This window comes from Schistocerca cancellata, chromosome 1, assembly GCF_023864275.1.
Source record: "Schistocerca cancellata isolate TAMUIC-IGC-003103 chromosome 1, iqSchCanc2.1, whole genome shotgun sequence".
Lineage (NCBI taxonomy): Eukaryota > Metazoa > Arthropoda > Insecta > Orthoptera > Acrididae > Schistocerca > Schistocerca cancellata.
In genome coordinates, this window is record NC_064626.1 from 661,442,742 (window position 1) to 661,460,136 (window position 17,395).

The 17,395-nt window shown below is 39.2% G+C and overlaps 1 protein-coding gene across 1 annotated transcript in view; it reads left to right on the forward strand.

Annotated features, from left to right (window-relative positions):
• Positions 1-17,395, forward strand: part of LOC126183679 (ARF GTPase-activating protein GIT1) — a 288,183-nt gene that overhangs the window by 170,584 nt on the left and 100,204 nt on the right. Inside the window, exons 8-10 of the mRNA XM_049925857.1 lie at positions 1,512-1,747; positions 5,803-5,877; positions 14,171-14,302. Of these exons, the coding sequence (XP_049781814.1) occupies positions 1,512-1,747; positions 5,803-5,877; positions 14,171-14,302 (443 nt within the window). The remainder of the gene's footprint in view (positions 1-1,511; positions 1,748-5,802; positions 5,878-14,170; positions 14,303-17,395) is intronic.

The following is a 17,395-nucleotide window of genomic DNA, read 5'->3' on the forward strand; positions in this document are numbered from 1 at the left end:
CATGGCTGCAAAATACTAACACGAATTCTTTACAGACAAATGGAAAAACTGGTAGAAGCTGACCAAGGGGAAGATCAGTTTGGATTCTGTAGAAATGTTGGGACACGTGACGCAATACTGACTCTATGACTTATCTTAGAAAATAGATTAAGGAAAGACAAACCTACATTTCTAGCTTTTGTAGACTTAGAGAAAGCTTTGGCAATGTTGAGTAGAATACTCTCTTTCAAATTCTGAAGGTGGCAGGGGTCAAATACAGGGAGCGAAACTCTATTTGCAATTTGTACAGAAACCAGACGGCAGCTAAAAAGAGTCGAGGGGCATAAAAGGGAAGCATTGGAGAGAAGTTTGTTAACATCGAGCACAGATTTAAGTGTCAGGAAGTTGTTTCTGAAAGTATTTGTATGGAGTGTAGGCATGTATGGAAGAGAAACATGGACGATAAATAGTTTGGACAGGAAGAGAACAGAAGCTTTCGAAATGTGATGCTACAGAAGAATGCTGAAGATTAGATAGGTAGATCACACAACTAACGAGGAGGTATTGAATAGAATTGTGGAGTAGAGAAATTTGTGGCAAATTTGTGGCAGCTTTACTGTATGGTTAAATGGACCAACGGCAAGGTCCATGGTTCATGGGGGGCGGGATCAATATTTATATGGCACTAAAATAACACATATGAACACATGCCTTATTAATCCCTTAACATGCAATCCAGATTTACCTTGTTTTTATTATTTTGACAGAAATTTAAATATCCTACAGACCTTCGAAAAAATAACACTTCCCATATATCTGTTTAAGTGCTGATGGTTAAGTGTTAGACTGCTAGAGAGCATCCAGTTTTATATTTGTAGCCTGATTGTTGTGATTTGGTTGAGCTGTTTGTCACATTGACTGTGTGAAGCAATGAATACTTAACAATGAAATGTGCTCTCATCCTCTGTCTTGTATTGTTGTTTAGGAAGTGCTTCCAAAAACCAATGGATATAATAGTGATCCTGAGTTTGTCCTTGATTAAGCAGCTCAGAAAGTGAAGAAAAATGTGATGTTATTTCTTTAGAGTCTGAAACTGGTGGCAGTTCGTCAGTTGACTGACAGCCGCTCACCAGTGGTGCAAGATAAATATGTCCACCGTTCTTGGCCCAGCTCTTACAACATTTCTGTTCACAGGAAATAATTGTGAAATATGTGGTCTGACTTTGTAAAAAACGAAAAACTATTTTACTTTTCAGGATATGAGTCAAAGTCCAGTGCACATGTATACTTGGGGATTTTACTAGTTGTGGTCCTTAAAATTTTAAAAACTATTTTTAGAACATAACTTGGAAAAAAAAACAATATGTTAAGAAGTTAATTTTTTCCTTTTTTGTATATTCTTAGAGTACATAGACTTTCTGAAATTTGTTATTGACAGGACCTCTGAGAATCCATTCTAAGTATATTGATTTCGGTTGCAAAACTTTTCCAGTTCAATGCTCTCTTTTTTATTGAAATGCTTGTTTTGGCAGAAGCTGTAGGGGGTAACAAATATCAGCACCGGCAGCATCCCATGGAAACATCAAAATCATCAGTAATGTCATCATCCAGGCATCCAATTCTGTCTGCTATTGCAGGAACAAAACATCGCTCTGAGGTGTCTGATGATGAACCATTATATGATAGTGTTGCATCAGATGAAGACTATGTAGGAACAGATCAACTGAAATTGCTTCCTCAGCAAGCACAGTCTGTGAATGAATCACAGGTGAGTTAGTAATATTTTGATCATAGCTGTTGTGATGTTTTCAGTTTTATAGTCCAAAATATGATGGTCTTTGAGAATTAACTTTGATTTTTTTGAATGCTTAGGGCAGGTGTCGTTTCTCATGACTTGGTGTTCATCTCAAAAATTATGTTTTGTATTGTACTAAACTACAGTAATAATGGAATGCTTAAAATAACCATCAGTATTATGGATTGTTACCTGGAAAACTATTACATGGAACATCCCTGTGAATGACATACCATTCAGTTTTTAACCAGTAACTAGGGACAGGTAAATTTTGCTTAAATGATAACACGACAAATACAACAAAATTGGCAGTTTTTACAAAAGTCACAAAAATTGTCATTTCTCCCATCCCCATATAAAAATGTTATAAATCTGAAGACTGTAGGTTGCTAATATTGTTCACTGGCATTTACTTTATGTTCAAATTGGGTCTTGACTTTATCTATACTAAGTTTTCTGTATAACCATAAAATGACTGATTCATTTCTTGTTTAAAGTACTGATGGGGTAGCTGTGATAGCATCTAGTAGCAGTTTTATCTGACAGCATCATATTTCTCTATTCTTTTGTACAGCAAATTGTAGCTAAAATGATTTATTCTGGAAAGATTTTTAATATAATGCATTGGGTCAACTACATATTTTGGTTGAGCTCAAGTATAAATATGGAAATAACCAAATATAACAATTAAACTTTACAAACTTGTAAATCAACAAGGCATATACCCTCTTCCAACAGCAAGTAAGACATTACATACCAGATTGTCACCACACATTTCATTTCAGAAAAACAGTAAAAATAATATTGAGTAAATACCAAGACAAACATTCTCGGTGTTCTGTTGTACCACTGGAGACATATGTGTGTCATAAAATGTCCTGTGCTGACAGAAGCAAACCAAGCAGGCACCAGGTTTGTCTACATGTTTGCGAAGCCAAAGTGTCACATTATGTGGTTTTCATGTTTATACGTATGTACTGTAAAATGTATATTTTAAAGATATCATGAAAGTGTGTTGTTTCTGATATGATTTGTTGTGCAAAAGTGTTGGAAATTCTGGTGATACCAGATAAAACTGCCCCTTAATTCAAAGTTAAATCTGTTTGAAGATGGATTCATTATTATCATGAAAAGAATTTTTAAAGATGAACCTCTCGAACATTATCAAATTGTGAATACGAATACTTAAGGCAGATATGAAGGAAACAAGGTGGGTTGCATTTTAACACTAGGCCACCAATATTTATATTCACAAACCCAAGCACATCTATATCCACAATCATAGTCCTAGTTTCTATCCTAGGATGGTAATGGAACTCATTAATGAAGGGATTGCAGAGAGCCTGTTATGTACACCAGATATAGCAGATCATGGCAATGTAGATATTCTGAAGGGATATGAATCCGTTCAGAAGCTGGTGAAAAAACAACTGTTCATGCCAGCATATTAGTCAAATATCTGGTGTTTTGCTTAAGGCAGTTTGATTTTCATACCCCGAGCTAAAACTTCCAACATTGTTTGGTTGCAAAGTTGTTTCTTCTTTAATTTGGTTTCATCTAATAGGTCTAACTTAAAGGTAATGGATATAAATGACATGTTACACCAGTAAAGGTAATACAGCTGAGAGGCATTATTGTTCAACATAGCCAAACACTAGGGGGGGGACAGTACAAAAAAAAATACAAATAAACCTTACAAAAGAACACCAAGATATGGGAAAAATAAAACTAATTTTGCCTGTCTCTTGACTGTGATGTAGCTTGTAGCTTGTCCACTTTTTCTCTTGCAATCTTGGGACGGAGTTTCTGTTTGTGAGTGCTTGAAATCGCCTGAATTTGGAAAGCAGCTAGGTTTAAGTTTCATTCTGGCATATGACTTCAAGTGTATAGAATACTGAAATTGTGCACTGTAGTGCCAAAAAACTGGTGTAGGCATGTGTGTTCAAATACAAAGATAGTAAACAGGCAGAATATGGTGCTGCGATCAGCAACTTCTATATAGACAGCAAGTGTCTGGTGCAGTTGTTAGATCAGTTACTGCAGCTACAATGGCAGGTTATCAAGATTTAAATGAGTTTGAATGTGGTGTTATAGTCGGTGTACGAGTGATGGGACACAGCATCTCCGAGGTAGCGGTGAAGTGGAGATTTTGTGATATGATAATTTCATGAGTGTACCATGAATATCAGGAATGCGGTAGAACATCAAATCTCTGACATTGCTGTGGCTGGAAAAAGATCCTGCAAGAATGGGACCAATGATGACTGAAGAGAATCGTTCAGCGTGACAGAAGTACAACCCTTCCGCAAATTGCTGCAGATTTCAGTGCTGGACCATCAGCAAGTGTCAGCATGAGAACCATTCAACAAAACATCATTGATACGGGCTTTTAGAGCTGAAGACCCACTCGTGTACCCTTGATGACTGCTTGACACAAAGCTTTACGCCTTTCCTCGGCCCATCTTCACCATCACTGGACTGTTAATGACTAGAAACATGTTGCCTGGTCGGACGAGTCTTGTTTCAAATTGCATCGGGTGGATGGATGTGTACAGGAATGGAGGCAACCTCATGAATCCTTGGACCCTGCATGTCCACAGGGGACTTTTCAAGCTGATGGAGGCCCTGTAATGGTGTGGGGTATGTGCAGTTGGAGTATTATGGGACTGCTGATACGTTTAGATATGTCTCTGACAGGAGACATGTACATAAGTATGGGTCTGATCACCTGCATCCATTCATGTCCATTGTGCATTCTGACGTACTTACACAAGTCCAGCAGGGCAGTGCAACACCCCATACATCCAGAATTGTTACAGAATGGCTTTAGGAACACCCTTCTGAGTTTACACATTTCCTCTGGCCACCAGACTCCCTAGACATGAACATTATTGAGCTTATCTGGGATGCATTGCAATGCGGTGTTCAGAAGAGATCTCTGCTCTCTCGTACTCTTGTGGATTTATGGACAGCCCTGCTGGATTCATGGTGTCAGTTCCCACCAGCACTACTTCAGACATTAGTTAAGTCATTGCCACATCACATTTCAGCACTTCTGAGTGCTTGTAGCGGCCCTACAGCATATGAGGCAGACGTACCACTTTGTTGTGTTTGACCCTTCAGTGCATGATACTAATAAAGTGTGGTGTGGAATTAACTCCTTCTGTAAGACATTTATTGATAGCTAGGCATATTAAAAAAAATTAACCGCTTCTCTCTCTCTCTCTCTCTCTCTCTCTCTCTCTCTCTCTCTCTCTCTCACACACACACACACACACACACACACACACACACACACACACACACACAGACAGAGAGAGAGAGAGAGAGAGAGAGAGAGAGAGAGAGAGAGAGAGAGAGAGATTGACTCATTGATTGATTCCGCAAAGATTGGAAAAATGTTCGTTAAAAAAGAGAATCTCGAAGAGCATCATATTTCTCCCCGTTTCCCTGTACAAGGTTGTTCTTTTCTGTGCTTTACCAAGTTCTCTACCCTATCTTACCCAATTCTTGCCCCCGTCCACCAATTCAAGTGGTCATATTCTACTCCTTCCCTCCTTGCACTGTGAGACACTGTCCCATTGCTCCCTCTGCCACACCGCTGGCACTCTCCCCCTCCCTGGCGCTACCCCCCCCCCCCCCGCAGGGGCCGTCCCGCCACTCCCCTCTCTCTTCCTTCTCCCCCCCCCCCCCTTTTCATCTTGCTGTTGATATGAAATAAAGCGTCCAAAGATACGTGAGTAGTGTCCACAGTTGTTTACGTACATTATTTCTCTGTTAGCACTTTAAATCTTGTTGCAATCCATGCAGTAGCTTTGCTCAAAGAGAGCATATTCAGTTTGAAATTATATGTTCTTCTCACCATCTGTGATCAAACATGAGATATTGTATGTGCTGTAAGGTAAACATCAACCATATTTTGTGAGATAGCATTTGTTAATTACAACTTTTTTGGTGTTGCGGCATGTATCTTGCAGCAAGTCATTGTGAGAACAATAGCACTGAAGGAATGCATTTTTATTTTGCAGAAACCACAGGAGAAGATGCAAGAAGAGAAAAGCAGTTCTGAGAATGTTGATTCACCTGTGTCTGAAATTTCTAAGGTAAACATTTCATTCAACTAATAATACAGGTGTAATTGGTCACATTAACGCAATATTTCAAATTTTCACTAGTGAACTAAGCCTTTATGCCGCAGTGAAAAAACGAAAAAATTGCATGCAAGCTGCTCTAAAATATGCATAATCTACACTCTCCATTAGCTTGTAAATTTTAGTCACTTAATTATTCCAGTTTCAGAGGTTACTGGCATTAATTCATTCCCACCAGGTTGATAATCTGTAATGTTTCTTTCTTCATGAATTAAAGACTAAATTGAAATAGGTAAGAGTAATAATTTCCTTTTAGGTGTTTTTATGTACGGCAAGTAATTTCATGAACTTTCTAATTTCACTATACTGTTTTCGTTTGTTACTGCTGCATTTAGGACACATCTTTCAACATTCAGAATACCTCGTACACTAATTTATCATTGCTGACTTTCTTCTTTCTCATTACTTTCATTTGTGTTTTTCTTCTCAAGTACTCCCAAACCTATTTAGGCCATCTATTTTCTCTTTTAGTTTTCACAGTATTCTGTAATTACTCGTGTAGTTTCGTTGGTGATATTAATGTTATCAAATTGTCATTCAGTTTTTCAAAATCTGCTCTCTTCTTATCACCATTGAATTCTTGCTTTTTCACTATGTAACGAAATAATAAGCATCCAGTTACATAAAAGAACTTTAATTATTTCACTGATTTTGGGCACTTAGGGCTCCCCCCCACTCCACTCCACCCCACCCCATAAACCAGGAACCATGGACCTTCCCGTTGATGAGGAGGCTTGCGTGCCTCAGCGATACAGATAGCCATATGCAACCACAAGGGAGGGGCATCAGTTGAGAGGCCAGACAAACATGTGGTTCCTGAAGAGGGCGCCGGCCGGAGTGGCCGAGCAGTTCTAGGCCGCTACAGTCGCAGGTTTGAATCCTGCCTCGGGCTTGGATGTGTGTGATGTCCTTAGGTTAGTTAGGTTTAAGTAGTTCTAAGTTCTAGGGGAATGATGACCTTAGAAGTTAAGTCCCATAGTACTCAGAGCCATTTGAACCTTTTCTGTAGTTGCAGGGGCAACAGTCTGGATGATTGACTGATCTGGCCATGTAACAATAACCAAAACTGCCTTGCTGTGCTGGTACTGGCCTCTTGACAGGAAAAAATATAAAAATGCAGTAAATAAAGCAGGCAAAAAGGAATACAAACGTCTCAAAAATGAGATCGACAGCAAGTGCAAAATGGCTAAGTAGGGATGGCTAGAGGACAGATGTAAGGATGTAGAGGCATATATCACTGGGGGTAAGATAGATACTGCCTACAGGAAAATTAAAGGGACCTTTGGAGAAAAGAGAAAGACTTGCGTGAATATCAAGAACTCAAATGGAAACCCAGTTCTAAGCAAAGAAGGGAAAAGCAGAAAGGTGGAAGGAGTATATAGAGGGTCTCAATGTACTTGAGGACAATATTATGGAAATGGAAGAGGACGTAGATGAAGATGAAATGGGAGATATGATACTGCGTGAAGAATTCGCCAGAGCACTGAAAGACCTAAGTCGAAACAAGGCCCCGGGAGTAGACAACATTCCATTAGAATTACTGATAGCCTTGGGAGAGCCAGCCCTGACAAAACTCTACCATCTAGTGAGCAAGATGTATGAGACAGGCGAAATACCCTCAGACTTCAAGAAGAATATAATAATTCCAATCCCAAAGAAAGCAGATGTTGACAGATGTGAAAATTACCGAACTATCAGTTTAATAAGCCATGGCTGCAAAATACTAACACGAATTCTTTACAGACAAATGGAAAAACTGGTAGAAGCTGACCTAGGGGAAGATCAGTTTGGAATCTGTAGAAATGTTGGGATACATGATGCAATACTGACTCTATGACTTATCTTAGAAAATAGATTAAGGAAAGGCATACCTACGTTTCTAGCATTTGTAGACTTAGAGAAAGCTTTGGCAATGTTGAGTGGAATACTCTCTTTCAAATTCTGAAGGTGGCAGGGGTCAAATACAGGGAGCGAAACGCTATTTACAATTTGTACAGAAACCAGATGGCAGTTACAATAGTAGAGGGGCATGAAAGGAAATCAGTGGTTGAGAAAGGAGTGAGACAGGGTTGTAGTGTATGATATTCAATCTGTATATTGCGCAAGCAGTAAAGGGAAAAAAAGAAAAATTCAGAATAGGAATTAAAATCAATGGAGAAGAAATTAAAACTTTGAGAGGTTTGCCAACAACATTGTAATTCTGTCAGAGACTGCAAAGAACCTGGAAGAGCAGTTGAACAGAATGGACAGTGTCTTGAAAGGAGGAGTAAGATGAATATCATCAAAAGCAAAACAAGGATAATGGAATGTAGTCTAGTTAAATCAGGTGATGCTGAGTGAATTAGATTAGGAAATCAGAGACTTAAAGTAGTGAAGGAGTTTTGCTATTTGGGGAGCAAAATAACTGATGATGGTCGAAGTAGAGAGGATATAAAATGTAGTCTGGCAATGGCAAGAAATTTGTTAACATCGAGCACAGCTTTAAGTGTCAGGGAGTCAGGTGTCATTAGGTGATAGCTCCTGTTCCAGTATGATGTCTGCACTTGTTGTTTCGGTTATTTATAGTAATTTGGTACTGACATTGTGAATCATATGACCATGGTATTTTGCTATATGCATCTTATTGTTGACATTCGCAAATAATGCAATAGGTATAAACTTCTGAAGAAGGGTACTAAGTGCCTGAAACCAGTAAAGAAATTAAATTTCTCTCACGTGTCTGGTTGCTTACAATTTCATTATATGCGACTACAGTTGCTGAGGATAGAAAAATTTTATGTTCACTATGTGTACGCCAACACCTCATTTATTTTTATAGTTATTGTCTTACTAATGAAAACTTTTACTTCATCCTTGTGGCATGTAGTCGGTCATAATGACCATCTTCAAACTGGATTCCCTTTAATGAGGTCCTTCATTTTCCACACCAGTGTTATTACTTCCCATATTTTATCTCCTATTATTATTCCTGTAATCAGTTACGGTTTCTCACTTCTCTGTCTAATTAAGATATTCTGAAATACTGTTATGTCCGCAAAATCTTCTGTTGTTATATCTCCTCCCTTTCCTCTAAATCCAACTCACTCTCATTTTTATTTATTGAAAAACTACTACTACTATCCCATGCTGCAGTATTGCTGTTTCCCAGATGCATTTCATATTCTGGTGTGGAATAATATCGGTTTTACATATAAACTAAACTAAACTCCATCCGAACAGGCCACCGTACTGACCGGCCGCCAAGTCGTCCTCTCAGCGCAGGGGCGTTGCTGGATGCAGATATGAAGGGGCATATGCTCAGCACACCACACTCTCAGCCATTGTCAGTTTTCCAGACCAGAGCCGCTACTTTTCAGTCAAGTAGCTCCTCAGTTTGCCTCACAAGGGCTGAGTGCACCCAGCTTGCCAACAGCGCTAGGCAGACTGGGATAGTCACCCATTCATGTGCTAGCTCAGCCCGACAGTGCTTAACTTCGATGATCTGACAGAAATCGGTGTTACCACTACGGCAAGGTCATTGGCTCAGTTTTACATATATTACTCATAAATGTAAAACAATTGCCATCCTAATTTAGACAATGGAAAGTCCAGCTTGGTATATCAACAGTTATGAAAATGATAGGTTGCTGCTTACTACAAAGACAAAATGTTGAATTGCAGACACACACAATGAAAAGATTGTAATAATTAGAAGTGGGTAGTAAGGAATCATTAGTGATAAATGAAGGACCTCATTGATGGTGATCCAGTTTGAAGGTTGTCCATTATGACTGGCAACATGTCACAAGGATGAAGTAAAAGTTTTCCTTAGTGAGGAAAAAACGATGATAGTAACAATTGCAATCTGGCTGGAGCAGTTAGAGATAGTGGATAGTGATCTCGTGTGTGTGTGGGGGGGGGGGGGGGGGGGGGGGGCAGTCGACTGACAGAGTACCAAAGCTGATTTGTGGCAGGTTGGCTGGTTATGGTGCAGGTAGTGTTGAGTGGTGTGGGTAAAGGGAGGAGGAGGTGAAGACAGGTAAGGAGAGGGAATGGAAGTGGGTGGCTAGTGGTTCAGAGAGAGACTGGTTTTCTGGCCAGGAATGTGAGAGGGATAGGTGGGAGGTATAGTTGTAGCAGTGGTGCAAAGCAGCAAGCACTGAAAGCTACTTGGGAATGTGTATGGGGGAAGGGTAACAGTGCAGAGGAAGGGGAAACTATTGGATGAAGGGTGTGGAGACAGTGGGGTTGCAGATTGAGCTCAGGGACAAGTTTGGGAGTGGTGGATCTGTTGTAATGATAACTCCCATCTGTGTAGTTCAGAGATGTTGGTGATAGATGGAACAATCCAGATGGCTTTGGTGGTGAAACAGCTACTGAAGTTGAGCATGTTGCACTCATTTGCATGTTGTGCAACTGGGTGGTCAACTTTGTTCTTGACAGCAGTTTGGTGGTGACTATTCATCCTGGTGGACAGCTGGTTACCAGTCATACCAACATAAAAGGCTGTGCAGTGTTTGCAGCAGAGTTGGTTTATGACATGGCTGCTTTCACAGGTGGCCTGGCCTCTGATAGGGTAGGATAAGCATATGACAGAACTGGAGTAGGAGGTGGTGAGGTTGGGAGTGGGAGTGGTATAAAGATGGACTAGGATGTTGCGTAGCTTGGGTGGTGATGTAGGTGGGGTAGGAAGGATCTAGGGTAGGATGTTCCTCATTTCAGGGCAATATGAGAGATAATCAAAGCCATGGTGAACGATATGGTTCAGTTATTCCAGTTCAGAGAGATACTTGGTGATGAGGGGCCCTCATTTGTAGCTGATTCTTGGGAGTGGTGGGAGGATATGGGTGTGTGTGAGGATATGGAATGGGAAATCTGTTTGTGGATGAGGTTTGGGGATATTGTCTGTCTGCAAAGACTTTTGTGAGGCCTTCAGCTACTGGGCAGTGGGGTTCTCGTCATGCAGACAAGTTATCCGTGGGAGGCTAGTCTATATGGGAGGGATTTTTTGTGATGGCAACTGTGGAAATGCAGGTCAAAGATATTAAAATGCGTTTTATTCAGATGACTTGTTAATTATTCAAAAATGTTACATCAGTAGAGAATGAAATGGAAAAAATCTTAACAGGATAGTAACATTTCATTGTTCTTAAAAGGTAAATAATAAAGATATGGAAGCAGAATCTTAGAATTCAGAAACTAATCTCTGCCATAATGTTTTCTTTATACTGTGTAACTGAGTAGTACATAGTGAATTTTATATATTTTCATGAGTTTTAAAGAAACGCATTGTTTACTTTGTGATACAAAAAATCCAGTATTGAGTCTGTAAATGCTGATTTGGCTGCTGGATTTCAGCTTCCAAAAATGGTGCTTTCCTTGTGAAAGCACTCTATCACATTTTGAGTCACGGTTGGATTGTCAGGTTTCTACTTGCTTTTGTCCAAATGATTTCATGTGAAATGAAGGAAAAGTAACTGTATTTAACAGAAAACACTGTTGCAGAATGTCACATTTTCTTGAAACAAAGACAGGCTACACAGATTTTCAGTGTATCATCTTGAAAATACATGATAAAGTCCAAGAGTCATTGTTTTGTTAATTCTGATAAATTTGTTGTCATTTATCAAGAAAATGGAAAGACATTGAACATCATAATAGTGAACGTAAATGAGAGTCTGGAAAGAACTGTTGTGGCCATAATAACTGTCAGCTTTGCAGCACTGTCAGAATATGTTAGAGCAAGATTTCTTCTACATCTGCATCTATGTCCATACTCTGCAAGCCACCATATGGTGCATGGCTGAGGGTACCTTGTACCATTACTAGCCGTTTTCTTCCTGTTCCAGTTGCAAATAAAATGAGGAAAAAACTATTGTCTGTGTTGGTGGCAATAGAATCATTCTGCAGTCAGCTTAAAATGTCAGTTCTCTGTAGTGTTCCTCAAAAAGGAGGTTGTTTTCCCTTCAGGGATTCGCATTTGAGTTCCCAAAGCACCTCTTGACTTGGAACTAAATGGCAACCACTGTACAGGTGATATTGAATGTGATGTCATTGATTTTACTGTTTCCATTTTAGTGTATGCTATTGGCTTGATGATGACGATGATGATGATTACCAGTTGCTGTTGTAATGTATTGTGGGACTCTATCCAATCCATTTGAATAAACTTTAACAGATGTTCAATTTAAAATGTCTCATTTGAAAAGAAAAAAAACATTCAGTGGTTAGCACAGTCTATTGAATGTCTTGGCACCTTTTAGACTGTTATTCTGAAAATAATTATTAAGTTAATCATTAAGTTATACCTTGTATGGGTAGCATTACAACAGTAAAAGTAGTCTTTCTGCATTAAAGGCATTCATTCATCTTTATTTGAAGTATATCATTTCTTTTTATGATGTCCTTTTCATCTGGTGGTGCCCAACAATCCCAGGAGAACAGTTTACACTTACTGACTTGAGTTACAAAAAGCACTACATTTCGTGAAAATTGCAACATCATGAAATAATGACCCAAATGAATTAAAACTGAGAAGATGTGTAGAACAGCATACTAGCAAAAAGTGCTTAAGAGTGGAGAGGAAGTGGCATACATGTGGGTCCAGCAGTGCCCTTTCTTGTGTGATCCAAAATCTCATGACCGTGCTAAGCTTGGTCAGTAAAGAACTGTGAAATGTAGTGGAAACTCGAAAGTTTGTGTCAGTGTACCGCAATAACATCAAAGAGTACTAGCATGTGAACATATGAGAGTGGGTATGATCAGTCTCTCGGGTGCTGAATTTTTTATACCATGACACCGCTTTATATTGAGTACACCACTATAACAGCGATGCATGTTCAGAAACAGTAGAGGGTAGATAAGACATAGCAACCAGGGGGTACTGGATCACATTGCTGTTTTGTTCATATGTCTTCAATGGACTCCTCAGCTTTGTCCACGGTTGGCTTAACTCTAAAGCACTGTAACAGGTATGGATCTGTCTGTTTTGACATAGACTGCAATGGTCTGGACTGGCGGCACAAAGGCCATTGCATCACCTCGTCTCTACAAACTACAAATGTCACAGACTGCTGTGAGTGCAGGAATAATGTCACTGATACATTGAGTGCAATATGTTCTATTTTCAGGTTGTCCTATGCTGATGATCACTTGCTTTTTAGCTGCTACTGTCGTGGCTGCAGTCTGGCAACTTGCATTGTTTGAAATATAGTGGACAGACACCATATGTGATTTTTTGAGGTGTCGTTGGCTACACTCTTGATACACTGAATAATGACTGCTTTGTCAAAAATGTTCTGCAGCTGAGGAATTAAACAATTAAACATAGACACAACATTAAAACTACCAAAATTGAGACCAGTCAGTAGAAGCACTCAAACATGTCTTGTATCTGGGTCATCAGTCCTCCAACAACCAGTGTTGATGCTTTAGGGACTGGCTTCCAAGCAGTGTTGAAGATTCACGGGAACATACACATATTCACTCTGGTTTCGTGCTCTGTTATTTAGAAGCTCTGATTGCTTGATTGGTGAATGTGAGGGCTGCACACCATATGGAATTACTGGTAATCTTTATCATTTGTGTGTTGTTAATTTACTTAATCTGTAAAGAAAAGTTTATTGAAATCACATGTTCCTTTCTTGGTCTTTGTTTGCACATATGTCGGAGTATAATTCACATCATGTTTCTAATCATCCTGTATTAGATGCCCGGCAATTCCGTGTCGAATATGCATTGTTACTGCAATCCTTGTTGACTTGAGTGTGTATGTTCATTTATAGTACTACTAGATAAATTATTCTTCAATTTATATTTCATTAGATGTACTGTTAGTGATGGGATCGTTTGAACCCCTTTTAGTATTTTCTTCATGTTGTTGAAATATTAGTGTTAGCAAAAAGTTAATGAACTTACTGTTGTATCAAATTTTAATTTAATATTACTTTCTTACATTTCACTTAACAAGCTGAAATTATTAACATTATTATTATTATTATTATTATTATTATTATTATTATTATTATTTGATTAAAACTTGATTAAAAATTTTCAAGCAGTCAGCAGATTTTGTTAATTTTGTCACATGTATTGGGTATGATATTGCTCACTGCCTCTTAGACCTCTTATTGATGTCATTTTGTAGTTCGTTATGATGATGATTTCCCCCCCCCCCTCCCCCCCTTCATTTCACTGTAGAATTTTTCATGTTGGAAGAGAAGAGGGAGGTGGAGCATTTGGTTAATTTGTCACTGACTGTCAACAGGACCAATCTCCTTCAACGTCAGAGGAGAACAGTACTGCATCTACAATAGAGCATTCACTTCGTTTGCAGCTTGCTACTTCAGAAGCAAGAATGGATGAACTCAGATTGCAACTGAACATTCTACAATCCACGGTATGATGTTAAAGATCAGTCTTCTTTTAAAACTGTTGGAACTTCTCAATTATCCATGTACATCTCTGTTCTGTGCATAGGCAACTAATGAGATAGTTTCTAAATACTTTTTGAAGAAAGTTTAGATTTGCATTGTGTTTAAGGCAGTGACATAGTTTATGAGTATGTGTTTAAATGACTGGAAGAAAAATCAAAAAGTCATTATCAAGAAAATTTAGAACCCTTCACATACATTGGGGGATATACTTATCAGTAACTGTGTTTATGGGAATACTTTTTACTGATCGTGTGTGCTCCTGTTATCTAGTTCTAGTCTGCTGCACCAGCTGTAGCTTCTGTTTGTTGTGAAATATAGCTCTTAGGGCTTTGGGAAGTACACATACTACCAAATAACATTGTTTGAAAGATTCTCCCGCAGTATCCTTACCACCAAAGTAGCTTCTCAACTGGGCTTGAGAAGTATACTTACCACAAAATTAGTATACCTTTAGTAGATGTTGGGAAGTGTACTTATCACCAATTTAGTGGTTTCACAAAGTTTTTGGGAATATGCCTTACTGCATTTGCATGTGCCTGACTTCTTGTGGTAGTACATTTTATCATGTGTACAAAAACTTCCATAACAATCAGTTTCTGTTTATCATGAGATCATTACTGTTGTCATTTGTGAAGTTGGAAAAAACTGCTTCGTTTCTACATTGGAAAATACACTTACCACCAAAATAGCAGCTCACAAGACAGCCATGGAAGGTATTCATACCACCATAGTTTTTGGTTCTAAGTCACAAAAACAAAATTATGTAAAAAAAAAACAGTCAATGGATCACAATTCTAATACGATACAAAATAAAATTGACTGTCTTGAGTTGCTACAAAAAATACGTCCATGAAAAGTGGTAAAAAATTTGCAACATTTGTTGCTGCAAAGACTAAAAGAAGAGATTAAAGAATTTTAAAAATTAAAGTCTTCTAAATTTGTTCATGGAGACTTTTTGGGGATTAGGGAAAACTGAAAAACAGAAGTTTAGTGTTAGTGGGAGGAAAAAATGGTGATAAGATGAATAGTAAGAGATGGTACAACTAATCTCTGTTTGGTGTATTTTAAGTGAAGCAATCACCAGAAGTTTGGTGTGAAAAATGCAGTCCTTCAGCTATGAACCTGTCCAGACCCATCAGCTAGTTAACAGGGGGCTCCCGGAGGGTGGGTTAGTAGTTCGTTTGGTAATTGGATTATTTAAGGGGATGACTTCCAACACATCATGTCTGACACAGTAATAAACTGTCTTCCTATTTTTGATGTGTCGGCGCTTAATAGCCATCAACTTGCTTTAAATAACAACATGATGTATGTAAACTTAGTGTATTGGTTCCAAACAATGAATGTTCCAAACTATGCTTTCCAAATCCACACTTTTGCTATGCACACTGACAATTTTTCGTTCTGGAGGTGTCACTATTTAATTGATCTTAATACTTTCATCAATACTACTACGAACTGTTACTGCAGTCTCCTCTTGGTTGTTGATTCACATAAGCTCAAATTAGTAACTCCAGTAGCTATGCTCACCCTAGAAAAACTGACAGTTGCTCTGGGTGATAAACTCATTAATTAACAACCACTTGACTTCTTGATACAATACTTCCTGTCAACACTGTCTTCAGCTTTTACTGCAACCAGTCCTTATCTTTGATTTGCCCAACACTTCCAGCCCCCTACGTACTTGCATTATCACTTGTTATATACTGGTCCAATACCAGTGCGACTCAACAATGCTCTTGCCATTGAAAAGGCACGTAATGTACCAAAATATATATTTGTAGATGGTATCTCTTCTTTCGGACATGTCCGAAAGAACAGATACGATAAGTGACTATGCAGCTTGTTAGAATGAAATTACAATGAAATGAATACACGTAGCTGCATACAGGCATTGATATAAGTCAATGGAGACAGTTGAAAATGTGTGCCCCAACTAGGAATTGAACTCGGGATCTCCTCCTTGCATGGAGGCATGCCAGAGATAAGTCCCTGCAGTCGCATTATCCTCTGTGTCCTCGGTGGCTCAGATGGATAGAGTGTCTGCCATGTAAGCAGGAGATCCTGGTTTCGAGTCCCGGATGCCTGTAGGCAGCTAAGGATACTCATTTCATTTTAATGTACCAAAAATTCCAGAATGTCATACTCACCAGCTAGCCTTGCTAACCAATGGGAAACACACACAGTACTCTTATAGCAATCGCATAGCATCAGTTTGAAATCTGAATGAACATGAAACTTGTTATTTTTCAGATGTACTGAACATTACCAGAAATGTAGCTCAAAATATAAATTACAGTCTTCTAGACCCAGCTAGGATTGAACCCAGAATCTTAGGACTTGCAGTCTGAACATCCATGGAGCACACTCACAACAAAAGATATTTCTGAGGAAGTCTTAGGAGTAGTAAGCAAGTCACTGAGAGCAACTAATGTGAAAAAGCACATGTCATATTCAGTTGGCCAGCCAGATCATGGCTGAATAACAAAATTTATTGTGCACAGTCAACGTGTTCAATAACCTGTGAGGTTTCGTGTAATTTTTCCTGTACGTACGTTGTGTGATCTGGCTCCCTCATATTCGGCAGCTTAAACAAAAGTGCTGGCGCCGTGTTAATGATCTTCATTGCTTGAGTCACACCTGCTGGGGTGCCGATCGCTCTACCCTTCTACGACTGTATCAGGCATTGATTCAGTCGCATCTCAATTACGGGAGCCTTGCTTATGGTTCGGCATTGCCATCCACATTGCGGTTGTTTGACCCTATTCTTCACTGCGGGATCCGACTCGCAGCTGGAGCTTTCAGCACATGCCCTATAAAAAGCATACTTGTTGAAGCTGGTGTCTCTCCATTGCAGATCCGGTGCCTACGTCTACTGGCCGCTTATGCTGCGCATGTTTGTAGCTTGCCCGGGCATCCAAATTACCATCTCCTGTTCCTTAAATCGGTTGTGCATCTTCCAGAACAGCGGCCCGGGTCAGGGTGTACGATCACGGTTCGCGTTCGGGCTCTTCTCTCTGGGCTTGAGTTTTTCCCTGCCCCACGTCTTTTCCGGG